Raw genomic sequence first — 17,604 nt, forward strand, 5'->3', positions numbered from 1 at the left:
GTGGTATCTCCTGATTTGTTTTTATTTCTAAGTAATGTATTGGCTAGTCAAGGATTTTTTCTGATTTCATATAAAACTAAATACTAATTTTTCAAGTTCTTTAAAGTATGACAATGGTGCTTTGATAGGGATTGCATTAAATCTGTAGATTGCTTTGGTTAGTATGGACATTTTAACAATGTTGATTCTTCCCAACCATGAGCATGGTATGTTTTTCCCTTTGTTAACATCTTCAGCTATTTCTTTTCTTAGGGTTTTGTTGCATGATCGGAGATGTGAGAGAGTCAGCAGCTTTGCCACAGGTGTGAGCTTGCTCCTGCAATGTTGAAAGGCCCAGGAATGATTGACTACACACACAAGAGATGGCATGTAGCAAAGAAACTTTATTTTGTGCCACCTTATATACATTGGTGGTCATGTAAAAATCTATACACTTATTATTACCTAAATCTTACCTAACTTACTCTATCTAAAATTAACTTGTGGGTAAATATCAAATCTCCACATTAACACAATTTGTTCTGTTTCCATAGAAACATGCTCTGTGTTTGCTCAGGGGAGCCCAGCCCTCTGTCCAGCCTATTTGCTGTTTGCAAAAGCTGCTTATGTGTTAGCAAAAGCTAATTAACCCTTACCAGGCTCACTTCATGTGCTTCATGCTTCATGTTCTGTCACCCCACAGGATTTCATAATTCTCATTATAGAGATCTTTCACATCCTTTGTTAGGTAAATTCCCAAGTATTTCATCTTCTTTGGCACTACTGTAAAAGGAATAGAGTCCTTGACTATATTTTCGGCTTGACTATTGTTGGTACATATAAAAGCTACTGACTTGTAAGTATTGATTTTGTATCCTGAGACACTACTATATTCTTTGATCACTTCTAAGAGCTTCGTAGTTGAGTCCTTAGGGTTTTCCAGATATAAGATCATGTTATCCACGAAGAGTGAGCATTTCATCTCCTCTGTCCCATTTGAATACCCTTGATCACCTTCTCTTGCCTGATTGTGATGTCTAGCACTTCCAGTACTATGTTGAATACTAGTGGTAACAATGGGCATCCTTGTCTAGTTCCAGATATGAGTGGAAACATTTTCAATTTTACTCCATTCAATATGATATTGGCTATGAGTTTGCTGTAGATGGCCCTTATAGGTCTAAAAAACAGGTTCTATCTGAGCCTGTTTTCTTAAGTGTTCTAATCGTGAAAGGATGCTGGATGTATCAAAAGCCTTTTCTGCATCAATTGATAGAATCATATGGTCTTTGTTTTTTATTTTATTTATGTGGTATATTATATTTATAGATTTACATATGTTGAACCAGCCTTGTAACCCTGGGATAAAACTAGCTTGATTGTGGTGTATAATTTTTTGATGTGTCATTGAATTTGTTTGCTAGGATCTTATTGAATATTTTTGCATCAATATTCATTAATGATATTGCTCTATAGTTTTCCTTCTTTGTTGGCTGCTTTCCTTGTTTGGAGATCAAGGTGATATTTGCTTCATAGAATGTGTTGGGGAGGATTCCTTCTTTTTTGTGTGTTTTGGAAAAGATTATGTAATATAGGTACTAGTTCCTCTTTGAAGGTTTGGTAGAATTCTGATGTAAAGCCATCTGCTCCTGCTCCTGGACTTTTCTTTTTTGGGAGATTTTGTATAGTTGATGCTATTTCAGTGCTTGATATAGGTCTATTCAAAATTTCTAACTCTTTCTGGTTGAGTCTAGGAAGGTGCTAAGCCATTTTTTTTATTCCTTTCACTGTAGGCCTAGCTGCAGAGGAGTCTGTCTAGCTTGCTTCCTTGCTGTGCCCAAAGCTAGTATATAGGCCCTTTTCTTTCTGAGGGTATGACATTAATTACTACAGGGAATCCCTGCTGTGTGTAACAGGGCAGAGAACACAGTGAAGGTGGGTCAAATATCCTTATGAGGTCTGCACAGTGATACTCCCTGGTCTACAGTGAAATGGAATGAAGTTTGACACTCAATAGGCTCTACTAGGGAGCCTTCTGAGGCTAGAAAAATGTTCTATATCTTGATCTTGGTAGTGTTATATGAATATGCACACATGCAAAAATTCATTGAGGTGTACACCTAAGATTTGCACACTTTCCTGTAGATGTTCCTCATTTCATGTTTTTAAAAGGTGGCACCAATTTGAAACTTACACAGCCCTTGCTTCTGTGTTTTTGTGTTCAAGGAGCATAAAATATTGAGTCTAAGCTGGATTTAAATCCAGGATATTCCTAATAGTGCAGAGAGATCTCCTAAATCATTATTTTTTTTTTCCTTGGAGGTTCTTAGGTTCTCATCAAGTGACAAGACAATAGAAGGGTATAGATATATGTATACATATATATGTATGTACATGAATTAACTGCCAAATTAAAAGTATTTTCAAGTGGTAGACCACACATTTGTGAGGTCCACAGCTTAAATGAACGCCAAATGCATCAAGAGTTAATTGGGTCACATTTCAGATGGACTTCTTTTGCTTCTCTTCCTTTTGCTTCCTCATTTGCTCCCTTCCATGTTTCTCTGTAGTATAGGAACCAGGTGCAGGGCTTCATGCCTATAATCCCAGGGCTTTGGGAGACTGAGATAAGAGGATCACTTGAGACCAGAAGTTCAAGATCAGCCTAGACAATATAGCAAGACCCCTCTCTCCACAAAAAATTTAAAAATTAGCTAAGTGTGGTGGTGTACACCTTAAGTGCCAACTATTGGAGAGCCTGAGTGGGAGGATTGCTTGAGCTAGAGTTCAAGGCTGTAGTGAACTATGGTTGCACCACTGCACTCCAGAGACCCTGTCTCTTTAAAAAAGAAAAAAAATAGTTGAGTATCAAGTTAATCAAAACAGGCATTTGGTAGTTTACTCCTGGGCAAATACACAGAATTAAGAACTTATGTCCACAAAGTGAAACATACATGAATATTTCTGGCAGCTATATTCCCAATAACCCAAAATTGAAAACAGCTCAAATGTTCATCAATAGTCAAATAAATAAAAATATTGCATATGAACATAATGAAATGCTCTACAGCAGTGATTTTCAACTGGTGTGCCATGAAATTTTTTGAAGATCGTTACATTATTTTTGAAAGAAGTTTAAAGCACCGTAAATATATTCGTTTTTTTAAATTCTTTTTTTATTTTATTTTTTTTGCTTTCTTCAGTTTATTTTTTTCTTTTTATTTTTTTTCATTTAACTTTTAAATTCTTTTTTTTAATCGATATAATTTAAGTGTGCCACAGAAATTTAACTATGGGTTCAAGTGTGACACAAGATAAAAAAGGTTGGAAAACACTGCTCTGCAGCAATGGAAAACGATAAACTATAAGGGAGGTACAGTATGTAGTTGATTTATTGCAGTCAAAAATGGCAGAACTCTTCCATGGTGATACAGTTCAAGATAGTGGTCACCCTCCAGGGGAACTGACTGAGAAGGGGCATCAGGAAGCCTTCTAGGACTAGAAGATGTTCTGTATCTTCATCTTGGTAGTAGTTATATGGATGTGCACATACGCAAAAATTCATTGAGGTGTATACCTAAGATCTGCACACTTTGATGTAGTTGTCCCTTATTTCATGTTTTGAAAAGGGGTCACCAGATTGAAAGTTGTTGCCCAAGCCCTTTCTGTGTTTCTGTGTACAAAGAGCATAAGGTTTTGAGAGTCTGACCTTGATTCAAATCCAGGCTCTATCATCTATTAGTTGTGTATCTTGAGTGATTACTTAAGTTGTTTATACTTCAGTTTCTCACTTGCATAGAAGGGACAAAAACAGTACCTATTTTATAACAATATCTAAGACTGAAGGCACTTAAGTGTTGATCAGTCAGTTCCAAACTCAAGTGCACACACGGAAGTAAATCTCAATAAAAATCAAGGTGGAGGGGAGGATGGAGTGGGTAAATGCACATGGTCTGACTAGGGGGTACGCTTATAACCTTTACTCAATTTGTATAAAAAACAAAGTTTATAAACAAAAGAGGTATAAATTTAATTTTGAAATTATTAAATTTAAGAAAAGAGGTAAGGCAGATAATTCATATAGGATGCTTCATACAATACCTGCCTGTTACATTTAATACACTCATGAAATAGGATAGGGTGATTTTGTTTTTTCTCCTTTCTCCTCTGACCATCTAGGCCTTCCTTATGCTGTCTTTTCCCCCTCTTTCCACTAATTTATTCCTCCTTTCATCTCCTTTGTTCATAAGAGCTAAAAACATGACTTTAAAATGTATTGAATACAATTTTATAGCTATATTTATAATTTAAAATGTGCACTTAGTATTTTCTATATCTCTCTTTAAAACAAACTCTACGGGCAGTGCCTGTGGCTCAGTCGGTAAGGCGCCGGCCCCATATACAGAGGGTGGTGGGTTCAAACCCGGCCCCGGCCAAACTGCAACCAAAAAATAGCTGGGCGTTGTGGCGGGCGCCTGTAGTCCCAGCTACTTGGGAGGCTGAGGCAACGGAATCGCTTAAGCCCAGGAGTTGGAGGTTGCTGTGAGCTGTGTGAGGCCACGGCATTCTACCGAGGGCCATAGAGTGAGACTCTGTCTCTACAAAAAAAATAAATAAATAAAACAAACTCTACATTTCTTGAACTAAAATTAAAGATATTTACTATATTTGTGTGGTCCTTAATGGATTAATTCAGTGTTCCCAAACTTGTCTGTACATTAGAATCACATTGGATCTTATAAAAATTCCAACGCCTGCTCTACATAGCAGACCAATTAAATCACAATTTCTGGGGAAAGGACACAGACATCAGTAGTCTTTGAAGCTTTCCAGATGATTCTAATATGATTCTAATTAGTAGACAAGTTTGGGAATACAGATTAATCCATTTACACTGGATGTTGAAATTTTTGAATATTTTGCATGACTTTTTGAGAAGCTGCCAGCACACCAGTATCTGAGTAGTGACTAACTTTGTACACCACCACATGATAACATGTACGGTGTACAAGGCTGACCTGCATGAAAAATCAGACCTTGGTGATGACCTTGAGCAGTTATTTATATCAACTCCCAAGTCACTACATTCCAATAATAGAATGTGAGGCATGGACTAGTTAATGGCTTCCTATTCCTTTCATAATGTCTTAGCCACTTCACCATGTGGTTCTGAATATTGATTGCACATTAGAATCACCTCAGAATCTTCTAAACAATACTGCTTCTTGGGCCCCACCCTAAAAGTAATGCCTGAATATTTCTGAAGTGCAACTAGCACAAAGAACCCTGTTCCTCAGGGGATTGGTTTCATGGTAATCTTGTGATCAGGGTAACTCCAGCCCCTAAACCCATAGTTCCTCTTAAATCAAAATACGTTCTCTTAAGGTTTTGGAAACTCCTATCCTTGTTCCCTTTCTGTTGTAAGCTGAATGTGGAAATGAAGGATGTGATACTGATAAGTTTTTGGGTTGTTTTGCTTTCAGTATGGGATTGTGCTGGATGCAGGCTCTTCTCACACAAGTTTATATATTTATAAGTGGCCAGCAGAAAAGGAGAATGACACAGGGGTGGTGCAACAGATAGAAGAATGCAAGGTAAAAGGTAAGATGAAGAAAAGGGAAGGCGAGAGAGTGAGGCGTGAGAACATGAGAGGTGGGTGGCAAGTAGCCCCAAGTAAGGGGAGCCAAGTGGGAACACAGCAGAGCTGCTATGGTTGTTATTTTATTATCATTATAAAAATAATATTGAAATCAGTCCTTAATGATTAAGCCCTTGAAGAATAAGCACATTTTAAAATAATTGAGTAATAGTAGCTTTCATTGACAGAACCCTTCTGCCTGCCAAGCACTAAGCACTGGGCACCTGTTATTTCAATTCAGTTATACATGTTTTTTTAAATATATGTATATTACTATTCCCATTTTTAAAATGAGGGCATTGAGGCTGAGAAAGTTTATATCACTTCTTTAAGGTTACTTGGCTAATAAGTAATAAAGCTGGGATTCAAACTAAGGTCTGCCCACCATCAAACCCCCTGTCTTAACCAGTGTTTCTCAAACGTGAGAGTGTATCAGAACCACCTAGAGGGATTGTTAAAACAGAAATGCTGGTCCCAACCTTTAGAGTTTCTCAGCAGAGCTGGGATGCAGCCTGAGAATTTACATTTCTAACAAATTACAAACTGATGCTGATTTTGCTGGTCCAGAGAATTACTGCTCTCTTAGTCTTTGCACCCTAATCTATAGCTTAGAAGATGTTTTTGAAAGGTTTTTGCTTCTGTTTAAGCAGGAAAGACTAAATTACACACTTCTGGGGCCAGGCAAAGGATCTTGCAGGTCATTTAAATCCTTTTTTACATAGAAGGATGTGAAAACCTGGAGGATTAGTGCCTTATAAGCAGCAAAAGAACCAGGACAAGAATCTAGGTCTGCTAACAATACTCCAGGTTTCCTGCTCCTCTGAACTACTGCATTACATATTCATTTTTTCCTAGTTATTTTTCTTGTAAGGTCACAATACAAGCTAGATCTGTTGACAGTTCAGCTCCCTCCACTCAACAATAAACATCGCATTGCACTGTACCCCCATGCAACGACAAACATCGCATTGCACTGTAATCTCTTTGACCGTTATCTCTTGGTGTTTTGGGCCAGGAAGCCATTGTTTATTTTTAGTCAGATAGGTAACCTAGATCCCACAAGATAATTGACTTTTAGTTTGATGGCTTGTGGAGTTCACTAATTTTTGTAGTTTTCCAAGAAACTAGTATAGATGGAGTGTTTCCAAGCAAGCAAGGTATTCTATCCAGTAGCTTGAGCCTTGGCTCCATCAATACTGAGACAGTATGTCTAGTTTTTCTTAAAGCCCAAATCTCTCATTTTATTGGCTTTTGTTTAATTCATTGCCTTCCATTTTTATTTTATTTTATTTTTTATTGTTAGGGAATCATTGAAGCCTTCCATTTTTAGAAGGTTTTGTTTATTTTTAATCTAGCAGATGTCTTTCTTCTGAGACTTATCTCATGAGCGTTTGGTTTAACAAATGCAGTATATTCCCCTCTCAAAAGAGAGAGTTCTCTAGTTAATCAAATATTTAACAACAGATTTTCTGAATTAAAACGGTTAGGTGTTAAATATAGAGCTGATTTTCTTATGGCTGAGTAACCAGGCTATTTAAAAACTTGTGAATGATCTAGATAACTTATTTGAATAATCACCTTTAAAGAAAATACTTACTGTGAACCACTGATAATGTATATGAGTGATTTTTCAATTGGTGTGCTGCAAGAGGATCTTAGGTGTGCCATGAAAATTTTAAAAGATCATTAATAAAAATACTTTTGCAAGAAGTTCAACGCATAGGGAGTATATTCTTTTTCTTACTCTTTTTTTTTTTTTTTTTTTTTTTTTTTTTTTTGTAGAGACAGAGTCTCACTTTCTGGCCCTTGGTAGAGTGCCGTGGCCTCACACAGCTCACAGCAACCTCCAACTCCTGGGCTTAAGCGATTCTCTTGCCTCAGCCTCCCGAGTAGCTGGGACTACAGGCCTTACTCTTTTTTTTTTATGAACGTAATTTAAGTGTGCTGCGGAAGTTTAATTCTAGGTTCATATGTGCAGTGAGATAAAAAAGGTTGAAAAACGCTGCTATAGATATTTATTTTAATGTGAAAGTGTTGAGGAAACACAAACAGCTTAAGGAATCTTAGCTCCAGATCCTCTCCTTAGCAACAGTTAGTTTTTTGACCTAAAACTGGAAAAATAGTTTTACTATGGATGCAGGGTACTGGAGTTGAAGAGTTGCTGAGGATATGTGAGTTTTATTCCTGTTTCTTTTAACATGAAGAAAGCTCAACCTCAGAAATTTTAGGGTACCATGATCACTGAACTTAGTAGCAGCTTCTATTTTTTCAGTAAAAGCCAATGTTTCAGGTTCTCATTTTAACCTTGGTTCTAAATTTCTTATTTTTTAAGGTATTTTAGGAATTAATGTTGTTAATTAGAACTTTGTGGAAGAAACACCAAAAAGCAGTGAATAGAGTAGCTATTTATAAGATCCCTATTAAAATCTGGAACTATTATGCAATCATAAAATTGCGCCATCTAGTGGCAAAATTATTGTATACTGGACAGACCCAACTCAAGATTTAAAAATTACATAAAGCTAGGTCTAGTGAGTCACCCTGTAATTACAACTACCTAACATATACCACATCAGGAAGTTATTTTCTTGTATTTTTTCAGAAAATATCATATTTTGCTTTAATATTGTTAAGGTATGTTTTTTATACTTTTTAAAAAGAGATTATCCTCTACATTTTTCCTTAGGTCCTGGAATCTCAAAATATGTTCAGAAAATAAATGACTTGAACATTTACTTGTCTGAATGCATGGAAAGAGCCTTGGAAATGGTTCCAAGGTCCCAGCACCAAGAAACACCTGTTTACCTGGGAGCCACTGCAGGCATGCGATTGCTCAGGTATAGTAATCAAGATTAAAGTGGCAGTTTAGGCTTGACAATGAAAGAGTATCTGAAGTTTTGAGAGAGGGCTACACTTTCCAAATACCCCAAATTCTACATTCACTAAAGTTGAGTAAAACTTCTAAATTCTTACTAAAACATACAATAGTAGGATTTTAAGTATGTTAAAAAAGCCTTCTTGCCCATCCCTCCATGGAGAGTTCAAGAGAGAGGGGACAAAGTGGGAGAAAGAAACATTAAGCCGCTATACTCTTAGAGTTGGGACTATAGGTTTAGCCATTCAATATCTAGGAGAAGGAAGATCAAAGAAGACCCATGAACATCATAAGACATAAATAATCACAAATAACCCATCTTTATTGGCAGCCACTTGGCATTATTTGTTCACTTGTTCATTCATACATTCATTCTGAATATGTTGAGTACTTACTCTGTCTAGAATATGTGCCTCAGCCCTCAAAGAAATCAGTTTTGATACAGGGCGATCCATTCTTTAATAGAAGAGTCCTCAGAACTGCTGTCAGGAAGACTTACCAGCGGAGGTGATATATTAGCTGATTGACAAAGAACAAGTTTGTGGTAGGGAAAGGGAATTATAGGCAGAGCAGACCGTATGCCTTGGGAATCAGTGTTGTTTTTTTTTTTTTGAGACAGGGTCTTACTCCATTGCCCCAGGCTAGAGTGGCATGATATCATGGCTCACAACAACCTCAAACTCCTGGGTTCAAGTGATCCTTTTGCCTCAGCCTCCCAAGTAGCTGGGACTACAGGCACCTGCCACAATGCCCAGCTAATTTTTCTATTTTTCTTTTTTTTTTAAGTAGGGACAGAGTCCCACCCTTGCTCAGGCTGGTCTCAAACTCCTGAGCTGAAGCAATCCACCTGCCTCGGCCTCCCAGAATGCTAGGATTACAGGTGTGAGCCACTGCATCCAGCCGGTAACCAGTGTTTATTCAGTACTGATCATGTGTCAGGCACTATTCTAAGTGCTAGGGATACAGAAGTGAACAGGATAAAGTCCCTGACTTCATGAAGGTCATGTGCTAATGGATATGCAAAGTCAGGGAAGTGAGTGTTAAAGACCAGGTATTATTCAGAGAACTGTAAGTAGTTCTGCATAGATAGAAGATAAGGGTGCATGTTCTAAAATAATAATAGAAGCTTGTATTCCTTAAGCCCTTGCTATGTTCTTACACTGTGCTAAGCATTTAAAATATGCTGTTTAATTTAATCATCATAACTCTGAAAGAGATATTATTGACCTGGTAAAGAAGCTGCAAATTATAAATGTTAAATAACTCATCCAAGTTATTTGACTTACCACTTGTGGTAAGTGGTAAAGCCAGGGTTCTGAGTGAGATTCTTAGAAGACCGGGTCCAGATCACAAAGTGCCTTGTGGGCCAGGCTAGAAATTTTGGAGTTTATCTTGGAGACAGTGGGAAGACCTTAAAGGATCTTATACAATGGTGACACTAGTAGAGAAGATGGATTGGAGGGGAGGAAAGCTAGGGATAAAAGGAAGTTAGTAGGTGTGGAGGAGAGATTACAGAGAAGTTAACATCCTCCCACTCAGAGGTTCTCAGTATGGCATAGACTAGATCTTGGAAGCAGTTGCATCCCACCTTCATTAAGACAATCTTGGAAGACTCCTCCTTTAGGTCTCAAGGTCTCAAATAGTCACAAGAAGTGAAGGATAATATGAGGAATATTTTTCCCAGTCTGGCAGCAGGCTGTCCAACCCACGTCATTTGCCTCCTGGTTTCTATTAAAGCCCTAATTTAAAATTTCAAGCGGAGTATGGCTATGTAACCGGCTAGGACAGATTGCTCCCATATAATGATCAAACATGCCTAGCTATCACCACAACAGTAATTTTAAGAGTCTTTGATAATTTTTTGAGCCAGGGAACAACAGAATGAACATAGTATTTTAGGAAAACCACCCCATGCAAGGATTGAAAGAATTTGGATTTGGAGAGAAGGGGACAAAAGATGAGTTCTGCCTCATCCAAAAAGAGGGTTCCTCTGACAGCCATGTGCATGACATCCTTTCCTTTCTGTTTATTCCAGTGTGTTATGGTTCACTTCTTGGGAACACTGCTTGTAATTTCTAACTGAAGTGGTAGGTGTAGTTATTAAAACAAAAATGATAACCTCAGCTCTTCCTTTTGTATAGGATGGAAAGTGAGCAGTCAGCAGATAGGGTCCTGGATGTGGTGACAAGGAGCCTCAGCAGCTACCCCTTTGACTTCCAGGGTGCCAGGATCATCACTGGCCAAGAGGAAGGTGCCTATGGCTGGATTACTATCAACTATCTGCTGGGCAAATTTATAAAGGTGAATACCTCACAGCACCTATGGAGGTGGCTCTGTGAGCGCCAATACTATTGCTATCTCAGACAGTACTTGGGTGACTAGTCAGAATGAATGATGGGTGAATTAATTAATGAGTTAATGAATTTACTCCCACATTTATAAGGGTTACTGGAGGTATAATTCTCTTACAAGAACTTCTACTATTGGAGAATGTTGAAATCATGTCTTTACCTTAGGAAGCCACATAAGAGATTAAAAATCTATGATTAACAATAAGAATAGCGGGCAGCGCCTGTGGCTCAGTGAGTAGGGCGCCGGCCCCATATGCCGAGGGTGGCGGGTTCAAACCCATCTCCGGCCAAATTGCAACCAAGAAATGGCCCGGCGTTGTGGCGGGCGCCTGTAGTCCCAGCTGCTCGGGAGGCTGAGGCAAGCGAATCGCTTAAGCCCAGGAGTTGGAGATTGCTGTGAGCTGTGTGAGGCCACGGCACTCTACCGAGAGTGGTACAGTGGGACTCTGTCTCTACAAAAAAAAAAAAATAGCCAGGCGTTGTGGCGGGCGCCTGTAGCCCCAACTACTCGGGAGGCTGAGGCAAGAGAATCGCGTAAGCTCAAGAGTTAGAGGTTGCTGTGAGCCATGTGACGCCATGGCACTCTACCGAGGGCGGTACAGTGAAACTCTGTCTCTACAAAAAAAAACAAAACAATAAGAATAGCTTATATTTAGCTAGTGCTATGTGTCTTGTTTTGTGCTAAAGACTTTTCATGTGCTATTTGATTTCATCCTCTCATTAAAACTGGGTTACAAGTATTATCCCCATTTTAGAGCCCCCAACTTGATGCCTAGAGAGGGTAATTATTCTGACCATGGCTGCACAGCTAATGAGTGATTGAGTGGGGACTTGAACTGGAATCCATCTGGCCACGGTCCCTAGTTGGTAAACATTAGTCACACTGCTTCTGTGTTGCTGCAGTCTGAGATATGTCTTTGAAGCCTCTCTTTTCTTGTTGTTCTCCTATAGATCAGGAACCTCCAGTGAGATCTGCCTCACCTTTCTGCCCCTGCTTCTTTGCCTTAGGAAGTATCTGAGTCCAAGAAATAATATAAACAGAAGAATGTCCAGAGACTTCTAGTACTGGTCATTGTACTCTCTTTCAGGCACAGAATTGGTTCAACCTAGCATATTATGAAAGCCATCATGAGAAAACTTTTGGAGCTTTGGACCTTGGGGGAGCCTCTACACAAATCACTTTTGTGCCCACACAGCATTCTGAGTCCGAAGAGGGCTCTCTATACTTTCGCCTGTACGGCAAAAACTACCAGGTATACACACATAGCTTCTTGTGCTATGGGAAGGATCAAGCACTCTGGCAGAAACTGGCCAAGGACATTCAGGCAAGTATAAATGAATCCAGACCTGCCCTCCTTAACCTCTGGGCCTCCATCCCCCACATCCTGTTGTTTTCTTTTTCTGATTCAGTTACTGGTCTGAAGTTGGTTATTGTACTTTCCAAAACTTTTCAGAGAGGATATTTAACTACATCCAGTTGACCCCTTATGTTTGTTTACTACATTATCTCCAAGGACCCAGATCCTTTCTTAGGAAACAATTTCTCACCATTGTGGGGATGATAATGAAGATTACATGGTAGAAATGTTGAGAGGGTGGATTTCAGTTCATAAGCTCTTCTAGATCACTTTTTAATCTCCTTTTCCTACAAAATACAGAAAATAGTTGTTAGAAATGACCTTGGAGAAGAAAAAAATAAAACACTTCATGGAAAACACAGTTTATCAATCAATACTTCAAATCTTGTTCCCAGATTTGAAGGCAAGAAAAGTTAAACATACTGCACATACAAGTACTAGCAGACCCTGACAAATAAATACAGGGCAAGGATATCACATCCAGCTGTACATCCAGCTGTACCCTGTCTCCACTGAAAGGACAACCAGTTCTCTTCTCTCCTCCAAGGCACACTCTTCAGTTCTCAAGACCCTTATCAATAAGATAATCACTACGGGAAAAAGCCCTTCTTAGAGTACCACTAAGGTTCTTATCCACCACAGTTTCTTTTCTCTTCTTAGGTTAGAAATCCTTTTGTAACTACTGGCTTAAATGACCTAAAGCATGTTGTAACTTCTGATTCTCTGCTAGGAGAGGTGGTGATGGTCTGGGAGTGGTCTGCAGACCATTGGAGAAGTACCTCTAGGCTTAAAATTTTGAGAGTCTTGAAAGTTTTCTTTATGAATCTGCTCCTGATCTATGTGATTAGGACTAAGTGCTCAGGGACATTCCAAACTAATGGCATTTTGGGCCCACCTTTAACTATATCAGCATTCTATAAATAGCTAAATTTATTTACATCTGATAGCACATCTGGTGCCTGTTATGCAAATCGTTTTTTTTTTTTTTAACTTAATCCCAAAGGTGAAAAGGGCAGGGCAGGGTCATATTAATGCCAATGCTGAGAGCTGGGATATTGTATAATGCTTATACATTGATGAAGTCAGATTGTACCCTTTGTATCTAAAGCATTCACAACTGATGCCTTCAAGTGATTTTTTTTTTTCATTTAGATTGCAAATAATGGAATTCTCAGGGATCCATGCTTCCACCCTGGATATGAGAAGACAGTGAATATAAGTGACCTTTACAAGACACCCTGTACCAAGAAATTTAAGAGGACTCTTCCATTTGAGCAGTTTGAAATCCAGGGTACTGGAGACTATCAACGATGCCAACAAAGCATTGTAGAACTCTTCAACACCAGTTACTGCCCTTATTCCTCCTGTGCTTTCAATGGGATTTTCTTGCCACACATCGAAGGGGATTTTGGGGTAAGTGAAATAGAGAGCCATATCAGTTAGGATGATTTTGTTCACAAGTTTTGGAATTTGTGCCTACAAAGGATTTAAATAATAAGATATATTTTTCTCTCACATATTGTCTTGAGGTAGGTAATTCAGGGTAAGTTCTTTGGCTCAGCAATGTCAGAACTGGGATCAGCTTCTCTATTATCTTCTTGACCTTCTTGTGGTGCCAAGATGGCAGTTACTGCTCTAAGCATAATATTTTTACATGCAAAGCCAAATCAGGAAAGAATTTTAGAGGTTTGCTTACACAAATCTCTCTCCCATTTTACAGAAGTGCCAAAAGATATCTTTCCAGGTCCTGCTGTCCAGAACTTGGTGAAATAAATACACACCTCTAAACCAATCTGAGATAAGGAGAAATTAATTACATGGTTAGTTTAGATTCATCATTGTTCATCACCTGAGGAGTCTTTCCTGAACATATTCCTCCATTCTGGGTTAAATTGGGATCCCATAAGCAAGGAAGAAGGGGGCTGACTGTGACTGTATGCACACATTTGAGTCTGCCACAAGTGGTTTCTCAAATATCAGAAGAGGAGGTGACTCTTCAACAGCAGCTGATGACTGGATTGAGAGTTTTCCTCTATAAAAATGTTTAGGAAGTAGAAACTCAGGAAATCACAAGAAAACATTGAAGATAGCATCATTGACATTACATTTTGAAGAGTAGGGGAATTATTTGAATCCCAGCTCTAAATTCCTTCCTTTCCTAATTATTCCAGAAAAAGATAAAATATATGAGCAGAAGAGATGCACCTTGATCTTATTCAAATTCCATATTTTGGTCCTGGTTATAGTTTATAGTATATTGCAAAATTAGCTACCATCTGACAAGTGCTAATTATTGACTAAGCACCCTGTGTACTTATCTCATTTTTTCATTTAAGATATCATTCGAAGAAACAAGAGCTTTTGTCTACCTTCACACTCTTTCTCCCTTTTCAGAAAAGAAATCAGCATATGAGGAGGGAAGTTCAACTCCCCTTTAGGACCCCAGCAAGAGAATTTCTTGCAAAGTCTCTGGGCCCAGTCCTATGTTACAGAAAGAGCTCTGTGGAGAGAGTCCAGGCCTCATAATACTCAAACATGATTTAACTTCTGGATTATTGTAAACTATGAGCTCTTCATTTTCTTGGTCTTAGAAAACAATATGAGGTAGTGCTGTGGATCTAGACTTGACTTAACCGTGACCTAAGTCACAGCATCCCCTCCCCTCCAGGCTCCTGAGAGAAATACATGATAGGACTATGACTGGCAGAGTATACTAGTTGGTTATCAGTTGACTCAAAACCCACATTCAGAACAAATTAGAACCACAGCTGGGTGCCTCTAGCTAAGCTGGCACCTGCTGCTCACCTTGGGCTCTTTTGAGCTAGGGTCTTTGCTTTGGGTCAAACTCCTTGAAGAGGAAGGAGGGTAGTACAATAGGGAGGCCATCTACCAAGGGCCTTTTTCATTCCAGTCACTGTTAGGAAGTAAAATATGAAGGAAAATGAGCATGCCTTTGTGTGTTGACTTTTCAACTTCTCCAAAAACTTTGCCTACTGGGAATCATGGCCTCATTCCTGTCCCTTATGCTTGACTAAGCCTTTCCTCTTTGGGAAGATGGAAATTTTTTGCTTTTGAATATGACTCATTCAACCAAGGTAGAGAGAGATAGGGGTTGGGAAAGGGTGGAGAAGCCTCATGCTCCCCCTGGAGACTTTTCTGTTCGATCCTTTAGTTCCTCATTGAAATTATTTTCACATAAAACGAAGTACTAATTTTTCCAGATCTTTTAAGTATGACAGAGGTACTTTAATAGGGATTGCATTAAATCTGTAGATTGCTTTGGGAAGTATAGACATTTTATCACTTTACCAGACTTCAGACTATACTATAAATCTATAGTGATCAAAACAGCATGGTACTGGCACAAAAATAAAGAGGTAGATGTATGGAACAGAATTGAAAAGCAAGAGATCAACCCAGACACTTATCATCATTTGATCTTTGGTAAGCTTATCAAAAATATAAATTGGGGGAAAGATTCCCTATTTAGCAAATGGTGCTGGATGAATTGGCTGGCGACTTGTAGAAGACTGAAACTGGACTCACACTTTTCTCTTCTAACAAAAATTGACTCTCACTGGTTAAAGAACTTAAACATGAGACATGAAACTATATTGGGCGGTGCCTGTGGCTCAGTGTGTAGGGCGCTGGCCCCATATACTGAGGGTGGTGGGTTCAAACCCGGCCCCGGCCAAACTGTAACAAAAATAGCTGGGCATTGTGGTGGGTGCCTGTAGTCCCAGCTACACTGGAGGCTGAGGCAAGAGAATTGTCTAAGTCCAGGAGTTGGAGGTTGCTGTGAGCTGTGTGATGCCACGACACTGTACCAAGGGCGATAATGTGAGACTCTGTCTCTACCAAAAAAAAAAAAAAAAGACATGAAACTATAAAAATTCTTGGAGAGAGTGCAGGGGAAACACTTGAAAAAATTGGCCTGGGAGAATACTTTATGAGGAGGAGCCCATAGGCAATTGAAGCAACATCGAAAATATATTACGGATCTGATCAAACTAAAAAGCTTCTGCATGCCAAGAACACAGTAAGTAAAGCAAATAGACAGCCCTCAAAATGGGAGAGGATTATTTGGAGGTTATATTTCTGACAAGGGTCTAATAACCAGAATCCACAGAGAACTCAAACTTATTATTAAGAAAAGAACAAGTGATCCCATTTTGTTGTGGGCAAGAGACTTGAACAGAAGATTTTCTGAAGAAGACAGGTGCAAAGGGGAAAGGGAGGGGGAGAAGAGGGGAGCAGATGGGTGGAGGGGGGGTAATTGTGGGGCCATACCTATGGTGCATCTTACAAGGGTACCTTTGAAACTTAACTAAATGTAGAATATAAATGTCTTAACACAATAACTAAGAAAATGCCATGAAGGCTATGTTAACCAGTTTGATAAAATATATCAAATTGTATATAAAACCAGCACATTGTACCCCATGACTGCATTAATGTACACAGCTATGATTTAATAAAAAAAAAAAAAAGAAGACAGGTGCATGGTCTACAGCCACATGAAAAAATGCTCATCATCAATCGTCAGAGAAATGCAAACCAAAACCACATTGAGATATCATCTAACTCCAGTAAGAGTAGTCCACGTCACAAAATGGCGTGGATGTGGAGAAAAGGGAACACTTCTTTCTGTACTGCTGGTGGGAATGCAAGCTAGTATGTTCCTTTTGGAAAGAAGTTTGGAGAACACTCAGGGATCTAAACGTAGACTTACGGTTCGATCCTATAATTCTTCTACTAGGTGTATATCTAAAAGACCAAAAATCACTTGGCAACAAAGATATTTGCATCATATTGTTCATTGCAGCTCAATTCATAATTGCCAAGTCTTGAAAGAAGCTCAAGTGCCCATCTACCCATGAATGGATTAATAAATTATGGTATATGTATACCATGGAATACTATGCAGCATTAAAAAAAGATGGAGACTTTTCCTCTTTTATGTTTACATGGATGGAGCTGGAAAATATTCTTCTTAGTAAAGTATCTCAGGAATGGAAAAAAAATATCCAATGTACTCAGTACTACTATAAAATCAATTTATAATCACACTTTCATATGAGAGATGAATCACAACTATAGCCCAGGATAAAGGAGGGAAGGGGAAGGGGATGGAAAGGGAGCGGGGTGGTTCGATAGAGGGAGGGTTAATGGTGGGACCACACATATGGAGCATATTGCAGGGTACAAGTTAAATCTATTAAGTATTGAACACAAATGTCTTAACACTGTGTTTAAGTAAATAAGGTGAAAGCTATGTTAATTAGTATGATGTAAGCACTCCAATTTGTACAAATAATCAACACATTATACCCCACATATGCATAAATGTATTCATGATCTGTGTATATATGACTTAATAAAAAAAAAAAGAAAGAAATTGGG

At 38.7% G+C, this 17,604-nt stretch overlaps 1 protein-coding gene across 4 annotated transcripts in view; it reads left to right on the forward strand.

Annotated features, from left to right (window-relative positions):
* ENTPD1 (ectonucleoside triphosphate diphosphohydrolase 1) overlaps positions 1–17,604 on the forward strand; it is a 187,343-nt gene that overhangs the window by 87,148 nt on the left and 82,591 nt on the right. For all 4 annotated transcript variants that reach the window (XM_053582846.1, XM_053582845.1, XM_053582847.1 and 1 more), the window contains exons 3-7: positions 5,463–5,580; positions 8,304–8,454; positions 10,634–10,793; positions 11,932–12,168; positions 13,354–13,614. In XM_053582846.1, coding sequence (XP_053438821.1) covers positions 5,463–5,580; positions 8,304–8,454; positions 10,634–10,793; positions 11,932–12,168; positions 13,354–13,614 — 927 coding nt within the window. The remainder of the gene's footprint in view (positions 1–5,462; positions 5,581–8,303; positions 8,455–10,633; positions 10,794–11,931; positions 12,169–13,353; positions 13,615–17,604) is intronic.

The sequence above is a fragment of the Nycticebus coucang genome, chromosome 3 (genome assembly GCF_027406575.1).
Source record: "Nycticebus coucang isolate mNycCou1 chromosome 3, mNycCou1.pri, whole genome shotgun sequence".
Lineage (NCBI taxonomy): Eukaryota > Metazoa > Chordata > Mammalia > Primates > Lorisidae > Nycticebus > Nycticebus coucang.